At 46.7% G+C, this 15,715-nt stretch overlaps 1 protein-coding gene and 1 non-coding gene across 4 annotated transcripts in view; one reads left to right on the top strand and one right to left on the bottom strand.

Annotated features, from left to right (window-relative positions):
* The window catches only part of LOC142576185 (putative RNA-binding protein EEED8.10), a 67,843-nt gene that overhangs the window by 33,319 nt on the left and 18,809 nt on the right, over positions 1-15,715 (top strand). For all 3 annotated transcript variants that reach the window (XM_075686192.1, XM_075686194.1, XM_075686193.1), the window contains 3 exons: positions 4,636-4,741; positions 6,147-6,234; positions 11,678-11,818. In XM_075686192.1, coding sequence (XP_075542307.1) covers positions 4,636-4,741; positions 6,147-6,234; positions 11,678-11,818 — 335 coding nt within the window. The remainder of the gene's footprint in view (positions 1-4,635; positions 4,742-6,146; positions 6,235-11,677; positions 11,819-15,715) is intronic.
* TRNAL-CAA (transfer RNA leucine (anticodon CAA)) lies at positions 1,571-1,643 on the bottom strand. Its single transcript has one exon. It is a non-coding gene; the product is annotated as a tRNA-Leu (tRNA).

Raw genomic sequence — 15,715 nt, forward strand, 5'->3', positions numbered from 1 at the left:
CACATGGTGTGAAACGGTGGTGGTGTGTCTCTTCCTCTGTACTGGTTGCTCCGTTTTAAATCATTAAAGAGCGCAAATAAATCAGTGTATTAAGATACTGTGCATTTGGGAATAATGCATGTATAGGAGAAGAAGCACAGAGGGGTGAAATATCCTGACTGGATGTTTATGAAGTCATAGTAGGATGTAGTTATGTCACAGTCCACCAGACCATGGGAAATATTCAGATAAGGCAGAATTTCGAATTACATAGAAAGAAGGAAACTAGAAAAGCAAGTGAGGAAATTGTTCCATGTCATTTTTATTTACTTGCTACCAATTTATTTTAGGCACTGATCAGGGGCCGTATTCTGTAGCGGTTTGCTTTGGAACCGGTTCGGTCTGGCTGTTACGTCTGGATTACGTCTCTCGGAGAAAGAGTGGAACGGGGCGGCATGAGGAAACCAATCAATGAGCGGCGGTCTGCTGGAAGATCACGTCATCATTTTTGTTTGTACTTGGGGGACGGTATAGCAATTGAAGGATGTTGCTGGTTTGATAAAAAAACATTGGTTTGGATAGAACACTTGCAAATATAATTTTCAGTAATAAATGTGAGCTTGCGGCGCAGACGGCTACTGGGAGTTGTAATTTTATTTGTGTTGTTTTCTTATTTAGTCGCTAGGTGGTGTGCCGTACGTTATCCAAACAATTTGCCTCGCTTTGTTTACGTTTTGGACTTGTTCACGCGCCGAAACCGAAACGATGTCGTTGCACAAGGACAGGCGGCTGGGTCCTCATGTTTCAGCGAGGCAGCGCGAAATACTCGTTTCATTTGTCGAGGAGCACCCCTACCTAGCAAAGGCTTCGTGTGTTGGGCCAGCAGCTGACGGGGGCTTTCTGTTGCGCCGTGGATGGGAATCTAACGCATCCTTTTTCTTTGCCCACAACCGTAATGGCCGTAGCGACGGCTGTAATGATCCGGCTGACCGAAGGCTGCGACAGTGCAATCGCTTCTTGATTCCCGACGAACTGTTGAAAGCTCCCGGTGGCAAAAAACCGCAGCGCGCACAGCACTTTCATCGTAGTGTCGACACCACAAAATCTTTGAGGTCCAAGATGTTCTTCGAGCTCATCGCAAAGACGTCGCACTATATCTTTGGAGAGCCTAAAATGCCTTCGAAACTCTTCGGCCATGCCGAACACGTCGCGTCATTGTCTTTCGGCGCTCGCCAGCAGCACAACCAAAGGAGCCGCCATTGCCGTCTCTGTCTCGTCTCGTCTAGGTGCCGGCTCGTCAGCTGGCGCGAGACTAGCTGGCAGCCACGGTTGCCCTAGCAACCCTTGACATCATGCTCGCCACCGCGCGCGACCCTCGAGCAAACCACTTCTCCGCGGTTCCTCTCATAGCAGGGAACCGGTTCCTTTCCAGATGATTGACAACCTGTGTGACGTCAACAAAATTTAGTCATATCATAAGAAGCCAACAAACACTGACACCAAGGACAACATAGGGGAAATTACTTGTGCTTAATAAATGAAGTAATGAAACGATAAATTAATGGAAATTAAAGTGGATGAAAAAACAACTTGCCGCAGGTGGGAACCGAACCCACAACCTTCGCATTTTGCGTGCAATGCTCTACCAATTGAGCTACCGCGGTGCTGTTTTCCCATCCACTTTCTTGGGTATTTATGTGTCCTAGTAGAACCAGTGTTTGTGTTTGTTGGCTTCTTATGATATGACTAATAAAAATCGGGCCCCTCGGTTAACCCCCTTTCTTCTCGTTGTCAACAAAATTTGTCATCCCGCCCACCAGAGATGACGACAACGAAGCGCCCACCAATGGCAACAGCCTGACCGAACCGGTTCCAAAGCGAACCGCTACAGAATATGGCCCCAGAAATTTAAATACGCAGGCTGTGTAGTTAATCCCATAGAGTTTCCTACAATTATTACTAGAGGGAACTCCGGCGTTGCAATTGTTTAGCCACTATGGCAATTAAGGGAACTACATGGATTTGTCTGATCTTCGTGCTTTTGGTTTCAGACATTCTTGTGGCTTTGTTTATTAAGGTTTATATGCCTTCATTGTCGTAAATTTCAGAGCAACCTATACTTTTCAAAGTGTAGAAGACGCTGCGAACAGGCACAATTGCTACCAACTGTAATGGTTCAGCTTGTCGGGGTGGCCAAATCAAAATGCACCAAGCATCTCGGGGCACTGGCTTGCTCGCGATAATTCATAAGGGTGTTTCATTTCGCTTGTCGATGCATGCGTTCATGGCGTAATGGTTTTAATATGTGGTTTCTTTGCTAGACGTCTTGTGTTCGAATCCTGCTGTTGGACAATTTTAATAATGTTTATTTAATTATTTATTATGCAGTACTCTGTCAGAAATGACAAGCTTACTAAGCCACAAAGCTGTTTAAATCCAGAAGGACAAAGTGTAGTCAAATCCATGTACAGTAGAACCTCGTTAATTTGAAGTCCGTCGGACCACGAAAAATAATCGAACTAACCGAGTTTTCGAATTATCAAAAATGGACGAAAAACGAGAAATAAATGTGCGAAATGTGGCTGTATCAACACTGCACCTTTATTTTGCTTGAAAAACGGTCATTTGAAGTACCGTATTTACACTATTGTAAGGCGACTCGAATGTAAGTCAACCCCCCATATCGCGTGACAGGAAAAAAAAAGGAGAGCATACTTGAGGGTGCATTTGATAACGAAAATTTATTAGTAGCTGACATGGTCACTGGACTATTCATATTCACTAGTGCTGCCATCGTCATTGTTGCTACGGTCCCACAGCACGTCGTCATCCCGCGAAATTTCACATTTGGCAAACGACCGCACCACGACATCTTGTGAAGCAGCAGCCCATGCCGAATGCACCCAACCACATGCAGCCGTCAGGCAGGCTCTTTTGACAGGTCCGGTTGGTGTAATTTCGCAGTCTTCTTCCGCCAGCCACTCGTACTCACGGTGGAGCCGGTCCTTAAAAGGCGAAGATCCGGGTTTGTTTCATGACCATGTTGCACTTCACTGGCAGGGACAGATTGCGCATTTGAGCGACGTACGCCGCAAGCTTAGCTTACAGCTCCAGAAAGCATCCAGACTTCGGCACGTGAGAAATTCCTCACTTGCCGTCACAGGTGAAAATTTCACTTCGCTGCAGTCGCCACTCTCGCACCACTCGTTCAGAAACATCGAACTTGCGGCCCGCTGCGCAGTGATTTGTTTCTTCGGCGTAAAGGATGGCAGCCCTCTTGAACGCTGCTGTGAACGAGTGCCGAATGATTAGTAGGCCTGGAGCACTCATGATGACTGAGGAAGCATAGAAGTAGCACGTAGCCGGCAGTCAAGTGGAACGTGTCAAACCAATGCCTTTCGTCAAACTATAGCGATAGCTAAGTGCAACAGGCAAAGAGAAACCCGCGAGTGGTGTCTGCTCTTCCATGAACTACTGATACTCCCCACAAGCGCCGCCGTACTGAGGGTGCCACCGCGAATAGAACAGCGGCGCTTCCATCAACTATCGACACCCCCTCATGAGTGTTGTGTGTACTGTAAAACTCTAAAAAATGTTGAAAAACCCTTCCAAAAAGCTATGGGTAGGGCCATAGAGCAAACATAAAATTCTAACTACGTTGTAGCTCCCGTTGGTCTCGCTTTTTTGGCGTTGCCATGTTTTGGTTTTGATTGTAAGTCGACCCGCCCCCCCCTCCACTTCAGATTTTCAGATTTTAAAAAAGTGGTCGACTTACAATCGTGTAAATACGGTAGTCATCGATGCGTGACTGCGTGGCGCAGTAGTTTGCCGCACCGTAGGCTGCGTCCTCCAGTCTGCTTACAGTGCGCAGCAATTCACTGTTACCGCCGCTACACTCCACAAAACTGCGCACAACGTTCACCGGAAACAGAAAGTTGATTTAAAGTGCCGCCTGGCTGCCACTCCGGCAACTATACTGGCCTCAGAGACTGGCACACTAATTTATTTTTTTTTGCGGATCGCTGAGGCCATGGTTTAAACTGACGTATTATCCGGATATGGGCACGCTGGCTGTTCAAATTATCAGGCAAAATTTGCATGTGAACTGTTGGGACCGCCGAAAACCTTCGAATTACGTGGGATTTCGAATAAACCGAGTTCGAATTAATGAGGTTTTACTGTACTTCCCATAATTCCCATGCTGGCTGGACCACCCCCATTGCAGCTCCGGTAGACACTAGTGCCAGAGTTCCCTCTGGTAATCGTTGTGTGGAACTCTAGGGTTAAACCCACGTGGCACCTCGGAATCATCTAGCTTTTACCCAAGAATGATGGGTGCAATCACTGAGGTCATTACATGCGGTGGCCGAGGCGAAGAGCATTTTATCAGCAGTGCGAGTGCATCTTGGACATCATTTTATATGCACATATTTTATGCAAGTTGTTCAGGATATCGACTGTAACACTGCCAGACTGTAGTCTGTTTCAGTGACAGGCATGAAGAGAGCTTGTGCCAGCTTAGGTTTCTTCTGTCTGTGTGCCTTCTTGTGCAGTAGTATTTAAACGTGGCACCTTACAAAATTGTCAGGACGACTAAGTAGAAAGTGCATCATTGTGAAACTAGTGTTTCGATTACATGAGCCGCGCTTAATGCAGGTTTCTGGACATCACCGGTTGCCACCACGGCATCACTGACATTGCGCTGAGCCACCTGTCGCGGTGCCCTGGTTTGCGCCAGCTGAAGCTGAACTACTTGGGACAGGTAAGCCGAGTTTGATGTCTAGTTGGTCTAACAAGCTTTCCTGTTTCTCTTTTTTATGTGTGTGGCTGGCTTGATCTATACGTAACCATGCTCACGCAGTGCTTGAGGTTCAGTTCTAGGTTCCTTTTGTTTTTTTGGCATCGCTGCATTAGACTGTAATGAAATGTTGGCTTTAAAAACTTGTTTAGTTTTATGAGGGCAGTGAGTAGTTATGAGTATTGTGTCGCTTACCCCATCTTCCTTCATTGCGATATCTTTTGCAAAAATTTTTTGCTATTGTGGATTACCCAAATCTCCACAAAATTACAACCTACTCAGTGAATTTGACCAGTATTTTAACAGTAACAGGGCCCTTTGTTTTAATGCTAAGCATTCTTTGGCTCGCAGACACTTCACGGTAGGTAGGTAGGTAGGTTCCAGTGGTCACCTCAGTTTATAAAAAGAAATTTCAAGTTTCCAATAGTGGGATCAAAGCTCTGATGTGGAGCACAGCAGCTTCATGCTCTAACTGTAGAACCACAATTTAAAGCATGTTTCTGCCATGCCGACGCCAGCTAGCTCTTTGAGACGACTACCGCATGCATCATAGCACTCTTCTCCTCTGCTTTCCTCCTTGCGCTGTCTTCACTATCGCTGCCTTTAATCCCCCGTTACGCTCCATGTTAACACTTTCATCCTTCGCTGTGCTTGTTCGCTTGGTTATGCCGAGGGATGTTTCTGACGCGAACTGCAGGAATTAATGCCTAAGAGCTGTGCTCTAAAAGAAAAAAAAAAGAAAGAATGGAGCTCATCACGTGGCCACATTCTGGTGGTGCCAGCAGACACATGAACCTAATCTAATATAAGCGAACTTGTCCTGTCATGTGTTAAAATTGTCCAATTCTGTTTTGTATCTATGATCTCCTGAAGTATGCTTTAAGATGTGTGCAACACATTTGAAACATAATTATTTTGAACAGTGCCAACAGTTTTGGGGTAGCATATTTATACTCGATTCTAATGCACTCTTTGTTTGGAGGGAAAAGTCTACTAAAAGAAGATGCTTATTTAGTGAAATAATAAACCAGAACTGCAATAGTGCCACGCTATTGTCATTGCCACTCAAAAGTTTCTCTAGTCCAATCCACACGTTGCTACAGGGTTGCTAATCTCGTGGAGGGAGGAAAAAGACAGAGTGACCGTCACGAGACAGTTCTGGACTCTGTTAGACTTTGCTATGATGTTGAATTCATCATGTTATCAGCTCTGATTGGCTGCAACTTTGGTGCACATTACCATCCAGCAAATACTATATTATCTTGGCACGTGTAGCTGTAGGCCCAGTGCCTCGAGAGTTGTCATGCATTTGTGTGTCCAGTATGCAAGCGCTGTGCCTTTGTTAATTTATCCCTGGCTGCCTCGACAGATCACGGATTCTGGCCTGGGCAACCTGTCCTGCCAGGGTTTGCTGCACAGCATCGAACTTCGTGGATGCCCGCAAGTGTCTGATGGAGGTTAGTGTTTTCCTTCAAAGTACACTCGAGCCTTGTTATAAATGGAATCGCATCCGACATGCAAACACCTTCATTATGTACGGTACCCGTTATAAGAGTACATGTTTATATCGGTGCAAAATAATTTATTGAAAATGGGTCCATGCGAAAGAAACGCGAGTATTGTGCTTCTGTCAGGTTAATAATGGGGTTCCTGCTGACTTTGATGGCTCATCAGTGGCTTAACGTGCCGATACGTGGCATATGAAAAATGCTAAATAACACGCATGCACTTCCTACAAATCACCTCTGTGCAGCGTGCAATCATGTGGGATCAACTAATTTGCTTCTCTAGCTGTTGGCTAGCCATGCCAAGCTGCTGGCCAAAATGCACTGATGGCCAGCTGAACTCTAGAATTACTCGAATCTATGAGATTATTCATTATATCCATTTCTGTTATGCAGTTTGACCCCGGTATAACTAAGTTGATGAAATTGGCAATATGATTTGTTATATTGAAATTTCATTATATTGAAATTCAATCTTTTAAGCAAATGAGTACAGTCACTGATGGAGTTTTTTTATGCAGAAGGAGCTGCAAAACTTTCTTAATTATCAGGCACTCAGAAAAAGCAAATTTGAATGAGAGGGGAAAAAAACACCATTTTGCTGAATTTAAGAGCCGGTGACAAAACATCGTTTCATGCCGTGTCAACGATATCTTCACATCGCCGGTACAAAGCGAAGACGGTCCCCCCGCTTTTGCATCCACTCCAGCCGTGTGGCTTATGATGTCGCCTGCGGTGTGACAAGGCTATCAGTGCATCTCCAGAAAAGGAGACGCATGCCATCCTGCCAACCTGCTACCCCCCTTCCCTATGAGCTTCCATCCTCCCCATTTTTCCCTTGCTCGTGTGGGAAGACTGCGTCCATGAAGCCACCATCCTTCTCGGTTTACCCTTGCACGTTTTCACTCGCGCCTAAAGCATACAGCATGCAACGTATGTTAGGATATTATTGCACTTGGACTTGATACGGAACATGATGCTGCTGCACTTCAGCAGCCACTCTTGGTCGCGCGGCGTGTGATTCGAGAGGTACAATTGCGAGCAGACACCAAGTAATTCAACTATTTGACCGCCTGCATCTGTGGAAGTTTCCATTTGTTGTCTTGGTATTCCTTCTGGATGGCAGTGAAATTTCATTACATTGAAATCGTGTATAAATACACTTCATTATATTGAGGTTCAAGGTACATGGTGTTCTATAGACAAGAAGTTATAGAAAGTGAAATACCTCGTTATATCGAGAATTTCGTTACACTGAAGTACGTTATATCGAGGTTTAACTGTATCGTTTCTTGGCTGTACAGTCAACATTTGTTACAACGGACTGCGATAATCCGGTGGAAAAGGCCCGTTATATCCAAAGTCAAAATTAGTGTCATTGTATGTTGTGAAATGGCGAAACCTAGCATGTACAGCTGTCTAACCATAAACAATCGCAAGAACGAAAAAAACACCAAAAATAAGATAATTACATATAAATAAATAAGTTTACGCGTTAATCGTACAACCACTCTGCACAACGTTTTCCTGTCTGTCATTTCTCAGGCGCTGGTAACCGACAAAAAGCAGTTTCTCCGTACTAGAGCATATGTACAACTGCACTATGGCCAGCCTGGCACAATGGCAGGCAGCCGGCCGTCTGACCCAAGTGCATCACTGCCGCAGTGACACAAACATCAGCTACATTTGTTCTTCACGCATAACAGTGGCTGCTAGCATAAACCAGCATCTTCATTTTACCTTGTACAACAAGCAATGACCATTGTCAAATATGTGGCTGCCTTTCCCATGGTCTCCACGGCCCACATCGTCATCTGCACTGACGTCCTCCAGGTGACGCGGCTCCTGCGATGTGTCAGTCGCAGCCCTGAAATATGTCAGCAGGTCTATCTTGTGGCGGCACGCACCCCACAGCAAATACCTATCGAGTGGATCCCACACTACTTTCCGAGCTTCCAAAGCCATGCGAATTCTGCGACCCGTCTAGTGACCTCTACATCGTCACTGTCTCGGCTCCTTCACCTAGATGATGTCACCCTCCTCTTAGCAAGAAAGAAACACCTCCGGCGCCCCGCACACCTGCTCTCATGCCTCCGTGTGCGGTAACCCTCCCCTGCAGTCTTACCCATGCAGAGGAGGTTGCACTTCGGAGGATCTGGGTCAGGGTTGCTCTCACTCCTCCCCTGATTCGGAAGTGGCCGCACTTTCGCCTGCCCTGGGTGTCCAGTCGGCAAGTCACGCATTGCTGGCGCCGACATCCACCACCTGCTGTGGGTTTGCCCTGCGTTGAAACTGACGAGGCTCCGGCACATCGCAGCAGTGGGGACTTTTGCTGTGTAATCCTAACCACTACCCTGCTTGGACGCAGGGACCAGATTATCGATCCCTCCTGGACTTTATTAGATCAGCAAATCTTTTTTTCATTCATTTAATCATCCTTATTTACCCACATCTCATACCCCTGTATGCCCTGAGGCATTAACCGTCGCATTAAAAACAAAAAAACAAAATCTGCAGCACATACGAGGGCTGATGTACAATGCATGTTCAACTCGGAACCCACGCTTAGCCGCCGCTGCACTGTGCGAGACTGCTCGAGCGCAACATGCGCCTTGCAGTCTGGATGCCACAAATAGCAGCATGTCTTGTTTCTTGTAAAAATTGATGTGATAAGCAATAAGGCATTCTCAAAAAGGAGTATTTTGCAATCGCCGGAGGTTGTCTTTGAAGTGCCATGTGCTACGCCTTAGCTCCAAAGCTGGTTTGACCTGCGGCACCCTCGGCGCTGGCTCGGCATTGAGCCGACAGCGGTGTTCGACAGCCGTCTGCTTGTGTGGTTGACACAAAAACTTTCTGCAAGCTGGGTGTTGTGGGAAACTTGCTGCTACAGTAAAACTTCAGTGGTATGGTCACGGCTGGTACGAGTTTCGTGTTGCAAATTCATAACATTCCCTAGCCGAAATACATCGCTTACAATACGGAAAACATTGGCTGTTCTGAATGCGTTGCCGCACCACTGCGAATCATAAGAACGCATGAGCAATGGTGGTGGCGGTGCCGCCGCACCCGAGCTAGCGGAGTGCATGGTGCAGATGAACTGGCACAATGGAATCCGCGTGGGATCCATAGTCGCCAAGCAACCGGCTATGTCACGTGGCTGCACAATCTCTCATTGGTCCCTTTGTTAAGTGGACTGAACCATGCTCTGCGCACATAAGGGGAGGAAGGCAGGAAGCGTGCAAGAGCATCCTTCAACAGCCTGCTGGTTCTCTGAGGTCTGGGTTAAAGCGCACTTGCTGTGGCTTGTTTATCTCAGGAGTTTGATCGATTCATTGCCAGCATGTTGCGAAATTGAAAGCCTCTGTCATTTAAGGAAAAGTTAGAAATCCTGCATAGGATGGACAAAGAACCGAAAAAAGAAACTGACCTTGCCAAGGAGTTAGGTTTAGCACCGCCCACTCTGTGCACGATTGGTGGTTAGCGTGACCAGATAATGAAAAATGTGATATGATTCAGCATCAGCGCTGAAGAAGCAAAAACTGCACTCAATGTGCAGCTCGAGGAAATTTTGTTAACATGGTTCAAAGAGGTGACTGTGGCAGTGAATGTCGATGGCAAGGTGCTGTGCGAGAAGGCCGAATACATCGCACTCTAATTTGGTGCAAGTAATTTCCAAGCCTCCATTGGTTGGGTTGACCGGTTTAAGGCGAGACATGGAGTCGTTTGCAAGTCTATGAGTGGGGAAGGGAAAGAAAGTGGGCAAGGCCATCATGAACGACTGGATGGGGGCCACTCTGCCTTCGCTTATCGCTGGACACACGTCATCTGATGCGTTCAACGTGGAGGAAGCCGGTCTCTTTAATAACTTGCAGCCTGACGAGGGCCTATCTTTTAAAGGCAAAGTGTGCGAAGGCGGCCAGAGGACTAAGCAGTGGACTGCGGTTTTGTTTTGTTGCAATTCTGGCAGTTCTGAAAAAATACAGCTGACAATTATTGACCGCTACCAGAAGCCTCGCTGCTTCAAGATGGCTGGCTATTTGCCTTGCATTTACAAGTCCAACCACAAGGCCTGGATGACATCTGCCTTGTCCACAGTTTTTTACTTGCTTCGACCACAGAAAGATCTGTTTGACCTAGGATCAGTGGGCCACCGCCCACCCGAAAGAGGCCAACCTCCAAAACGTCAAACTCGTTTTGTTGCCTCCATATACAAGCCACTTAGAACCGCTACACGCAGGCATCATTTGAGACGCCAAGTGTCATTTTAAGAGCCTCTTGGTGTGTCGTCTGCCAGCGAAGTTGGAGTGAAAAGTTGTGGAACTGAACATTAGCATCCTAGATGTGAAACACTTACAAACAATGAGTTGGGATCGCGTCTTTGCCGACTACGATCGCTACCTGTTTTGCGAAGTGCAGCTTTGCAAAGCCACCTGAAGACCATATGCAAGAGCCAGAAGTTGGCATTTAAGATTGGAGTGAGTTCAGAGTTACTTGCACCGAAGACGATTTTGTCACTGCTGCCACCGACCTCGTGACTTGCAGTTTGCGTACCATAAAGGACATTGCCGAAGAGCTTTCCACATCACAGCCTGATGCTTTGACCAGTGAGGAAAAATACGCACCCCACTGTAGCTATGACGAGCATGACAGGCAGCCGACAACAGCTGAAATGCTTCTTGCAGTCGACGTGCTGACGCATTCACTGGCGTGCGAAAGCATTTGTGAGGTCATGTGCGTGCGCTTCCACGCCTTCCAGAAGGCGGTCATTGACGATTTGGGCAAGAAGAAAACTCAAATGGATGTTGGGAATTTTTTCTGCTGCGAGTACATTAATTTTTTCTTGATTTTGTTTAAGATTTCATGATACAAATTTTGGGTGATATGAATACTTCACACGACCCCGTGAAATTTATATAGCTGAGATTTTACTGTAGTGAACTCTTTCTTTAAAAAAAAAAATTGTTTTCTAAAATTCTGCAAGCAGCCAGAAATAATTGCATGCAGCGCACTTCCGCATGCAGTACTTGCGTGCAGTACTCTGCCACAAGCACGTGTCACCACAGCAAAATATGTTGTATTTACACCACCGGGAAAAAATTTACCCATTGTAGCCAATAGTCCATTATAGCCAGGTCCATTAAAAGCGGAATTGGTTGCATTGATAATACAGGCAGACCAAACGAAGGGAGCAGAACAGTCCGTTATTTCCGAAAGTATGTTTTATGCGGATCCATTGCAATGGCGTGGACTGTATACACATTGTTATGCTTCCTGTGGCCTGTTATGCAGCAAAGGGCACGACATGGCAAAGACCATTTCTTCTGTAGAACGGCATGAGAATTCCAGTGTATTTGTGCAGCTGCCTAACACCATGCTCCAATTCTGTCCTTGACAGGTGTGCTGATTCTCGTTGAACTGTGTCGTGATCTGAGGCTGCTTGACGTCAGCGGCTGTGAGCTTGTGACCAATGCAGCTGTGACTGGTGCCATGAATACTGTAGGCGAGCGGTCAAATGTGCTGACCATCGTCGTAGGTGGTGAGTGCACTCTCCTGCTACCCGTGGCTCTTTTATCTTTTGAAGCCCGGTGCATGCACTGTATGCATTCATTCTGTATTCATTCTGTATGCAATTAATTATGCACTTTTATATGAATCGTTGCTCAACTTTGAAATATCAAATACCTTTTTATTTTCTTCTATGGAAACGCTTGGTAATGTCTATGGGCATTAATATAATAGCAAGCCAAGGCAGGCAAAAAATTTTGCTTTTTACTCTAAATCCTTTCCACTGTCTTAGTACAGTAAACTTTCGATTCGATTTTGGTTAATTTGGTTTTTCGGTTAAGTCAGTCTCGACCGAAGGTCCCTGCCGGTGCCCATACATTTCTATGGTACAAAACTTTCATTATTTTGATCCTGAAATCAGCCTTCGCCGGATAATTAGAACTTGGCTGATCTGGTCATCATGCAAGCGCCCAACACCAGTGAAAACCGCAGTAGTGACTTCAGTAGCCACCGCATCAGTCTTGGCAGTGCTTGGGGTACAGGAAATGCACCCAACACACATCATCTCCTGTCAAAAATGCATATTTTCGGCCTGCCCCAGTAAAATTTTAATGCTACCTTTTAAAGGGCCCTTCACCAGGCCACATAGAAAATTTCGGTTATACCCTGAAAGTTGTTACGTGCCCTCTAGGGATCGTTCTACCGCAAGAATTTTTCAAATTGGTTCATTAATAGCCGAGATGTAAATACTTCAGTGCCATGAACCCATAATTTCAGGAGGCGAGCGTCACCGCCAACATAACACTCTTTCCACTTGATGGCTAGCCTCTGCAAGTGAAATTCCAACCCTGCGTTCTCTCATAGAGGAGCCGGAGGATTACCTGACGAGTATGTCACGGGCGCCGCCTTATTTCTTTTTTTTTTCTTCTTACTATTCTTGCTGCACAGTGCACCTCCGCTGACGGTCCCTTGTGCGAGCGGTTGTGTATGTCTTGTTTTGCGTGGCACATAATTTTTTGCGCTGTGCACAACACCTGGCTAGCGGTATAAGTCTGTGCTACACGAATACTGTGGCAGACACAAATGGATCACAGAGCGGGATCCCACGCTGGAACACGGTTGAAAATGACTTAGTTTCGGTGTCTCCGGCCCCGACTGCACGACATGGGAACAAGCGGATGAAACAGAAGTACATATCTTGCTGCGGTGCCAAGTTAAAACAAAAACATGCAGACATTTGGTTTCTGTGTCTATTATTTCTCTAAGCTTTAATTTGTCTATTCAAGCAACATATTACATAAATGACAGATGTTGCCTTGAATAATCCTTGAAGTCACGTGTCACTATGAGTGACGTCACAGCATATACATGTACTTAGGCTTACTTGCGCATGTACGTCACCTCTCCAGCTGGGAGCGCAGTGCCCTCGAGGAGAAGGGCAAACAGCCTTTGCTTTGAAATTTCAGCTCTTTCTGTGGTGCGTAGCGATGTAATACAGTAGAACCTCATTGACACGTTCTTGGCTCCAACGTTCGCAACGAGAACACAAAAATTGGAGGACGCTTAAGCTTCGCCTTCAAGAGTGGAACGCGACAGCGTTCCCGTCGACCCGCCAAGGGGTGTAAGACATTGGGCTATGGCGCAGCGACTACGCGCCCCGCATCGGACGCGGTGAGCATCGAGCAACGCAGCGTTCGGCGCGGAAACGAAATGTGCGCCTGAGCAAGCGACGCACGCCTGAGCCTTAGAAACAGCTCGTTTCTAAGGCAACACCGCATTCACTATAGGCGCTTTTGTACCGCTTTGAAGCATCGAACTCGTGGCTGAGTGGTAGCGCCTCCGTCCCACACTCCGGAGACCCTGGTTCGATTCCCACCCAGCCCATCTTGCAAGTTGTTTTTTTGTTCATGAAGTGCCTGCTGGGATTTATCGCTCACGGCCAACGCCGCCGACACAGACGCCGACGACACCGGCTTTTCTGCGACACGAGCTCCTTAACGCTGTCGCGTTAAAAAATTGCCCAATAGAGTTAAGTTCATTTTTGTACCGGTTCAAACGTTCCCGGAAGACATGATTTTTCTGCACCAACATTCAGTACGTCGCCACACTGCGATCGTACATTACATTTTCCGGCCACTAGATCCCACGTAAACAAGAAAATGCGTGGGGTGCGTGCAATTGAGAACAGTATATAGCCACCTGCCGCAGCAGCTTCACCGCAATACTTGCCCGCCCGTCTCACATGAAAATGTGGGCACGCACTCAGTTTCTCATTTCGGTACCAGCAAATTTTCTCGGAGGTCGTTGCATGCCGTATTCACACCCATCACCGCCAATCCTATTGCGATAAGCATCTTCGACTATCTATTTCACAGCTCTTGGTGCCGTCGGAAGCGTAGTGCATGCTTGTAACCCTTTGAGGGTCAATGACGTAAATATACGGTGCCGCAAACAAGTCCAAAATGGTTGATGCCGTATATTTATGGCGTTGTCTATACCTTTAAAATGCTCACCAACTGCCTAACTTTTTCTTTTCTGGCATGCGCTGCCACTATGTGGGAATACAGGGAATTTTTTTCTCGCGCGTCCCTTTCTCGGTTTTCGTTGCACGGTTTGTTTTAGAGCTAGTTTGCTCCGGCGCGTCTATATACTACTGCGCGCTGTGAGGTTCTCCTCTCGTGCTTTTGGGACAAAGGAACGACAACACAGTAGTGCAAACAATCACAAGGGCATTTATTGCACCTTTCATAGATCAATGCCTGCTAGCCGAGTTGCTATCCACAAAACATGCCGATGGGCGCGCGACAAATCTAGAAGTCCTACTCACCGCGACCGGATAGCGAGCGAATATGTTCGCCCCATGCTAAATCCCAACGCCTGGTCGTTCGCGTGTACGGTCACACGAACGGTGGCGCGTTCGAAGGCGGCCACGCGAGACAGTCTCGCAGAAGCTTGGATCGGCGCACGCGCAGCATGTCCGAGCTGCTTGCCGTCCCGCCGCCAAAAAGGGAGCCCCTTGTCTTTCCAGCAACCAAGTAACCCTGCAGCAGCGCAACACTCGTGCCATCTCTCGCATTGCGCTTGTACCACTCCGACTGCCGCGGACGCCAGGCCACGCGGCGAAGCCGCACTGCAGGAGCTATGCGGGAAAACAAGATATCAGGGGACGCATGAGAGTCACGCATCCCCACAGCGCGCAGGCGGGCGGTGGTTTGGGTTTTGTTATATGGTCAATTTTGGCTTCTAGCGCTCGCAAAACTGATGGCTATCTCTTTACTAATCGCTCAAAGGGCTACCGCCTGTTTCTCGCTCGTTTAGTGCTCACAGGGGTGTGCATAGGAAGGATGCCACCGTGCATGTGTTTCCTTTCCGTTTCTTTTTTTGGAGACACGCAATAACTAATTGCCTCTGATTGGCGATAAGATGATTAGCGCAAGTTTGTCACACGTTTTGCTTTTTTGACGGGCACACAACTACAGTTCTCTTGAGTGTGCTCACCTACACAGTTCATTTATGCTATGGACGTAAATATCAGTGTAAGAGCAGGAACATTTGACACGTGCCAAATATTCTCGTGTGCTAATTTTCAAAGCCTTATGTGTATAACAGTGCATCACATTTTTAATTCTTAGAAGTTTATTTCCTTTTTTTATTGTTATTCATGAATAAACAGTACATATATGCCAACGCAAAATATTTTTTCTCACTTTACAGTCACCTTAGAAAGATTATGGGAATGTTTTTTTAAGTAGGTCCCTCAGAAAAACTGGAATCTGCAATAAAAAATATCGACCCTCAAAGGGTTAATAGGTGATAACCAAAACATACCGCCGTTCCCTGCTGCAGACTGCGATTGTATATGTTTTCCGGCTGCTAGATTCCATGCGAACAAGAAAAGGCACAAGGCATACCTGCCATCGATAATGGT

This window comes from Dermacentor variabilis, chromosome 3 (assembly GCF_050947875.1).
Source record: "Dermacentor variabilis isolate Ectoservices chromosome 3, ASM5094787v1, whole genome shotgun sequence".
In the NCBI taxonomy this organism is placed as follows: Eukaryota; Metazoa; Arthropoda; class Arachnida; order Ixodida; family Ixodidae; genus Dermacentor; species Dermacentor variabilis.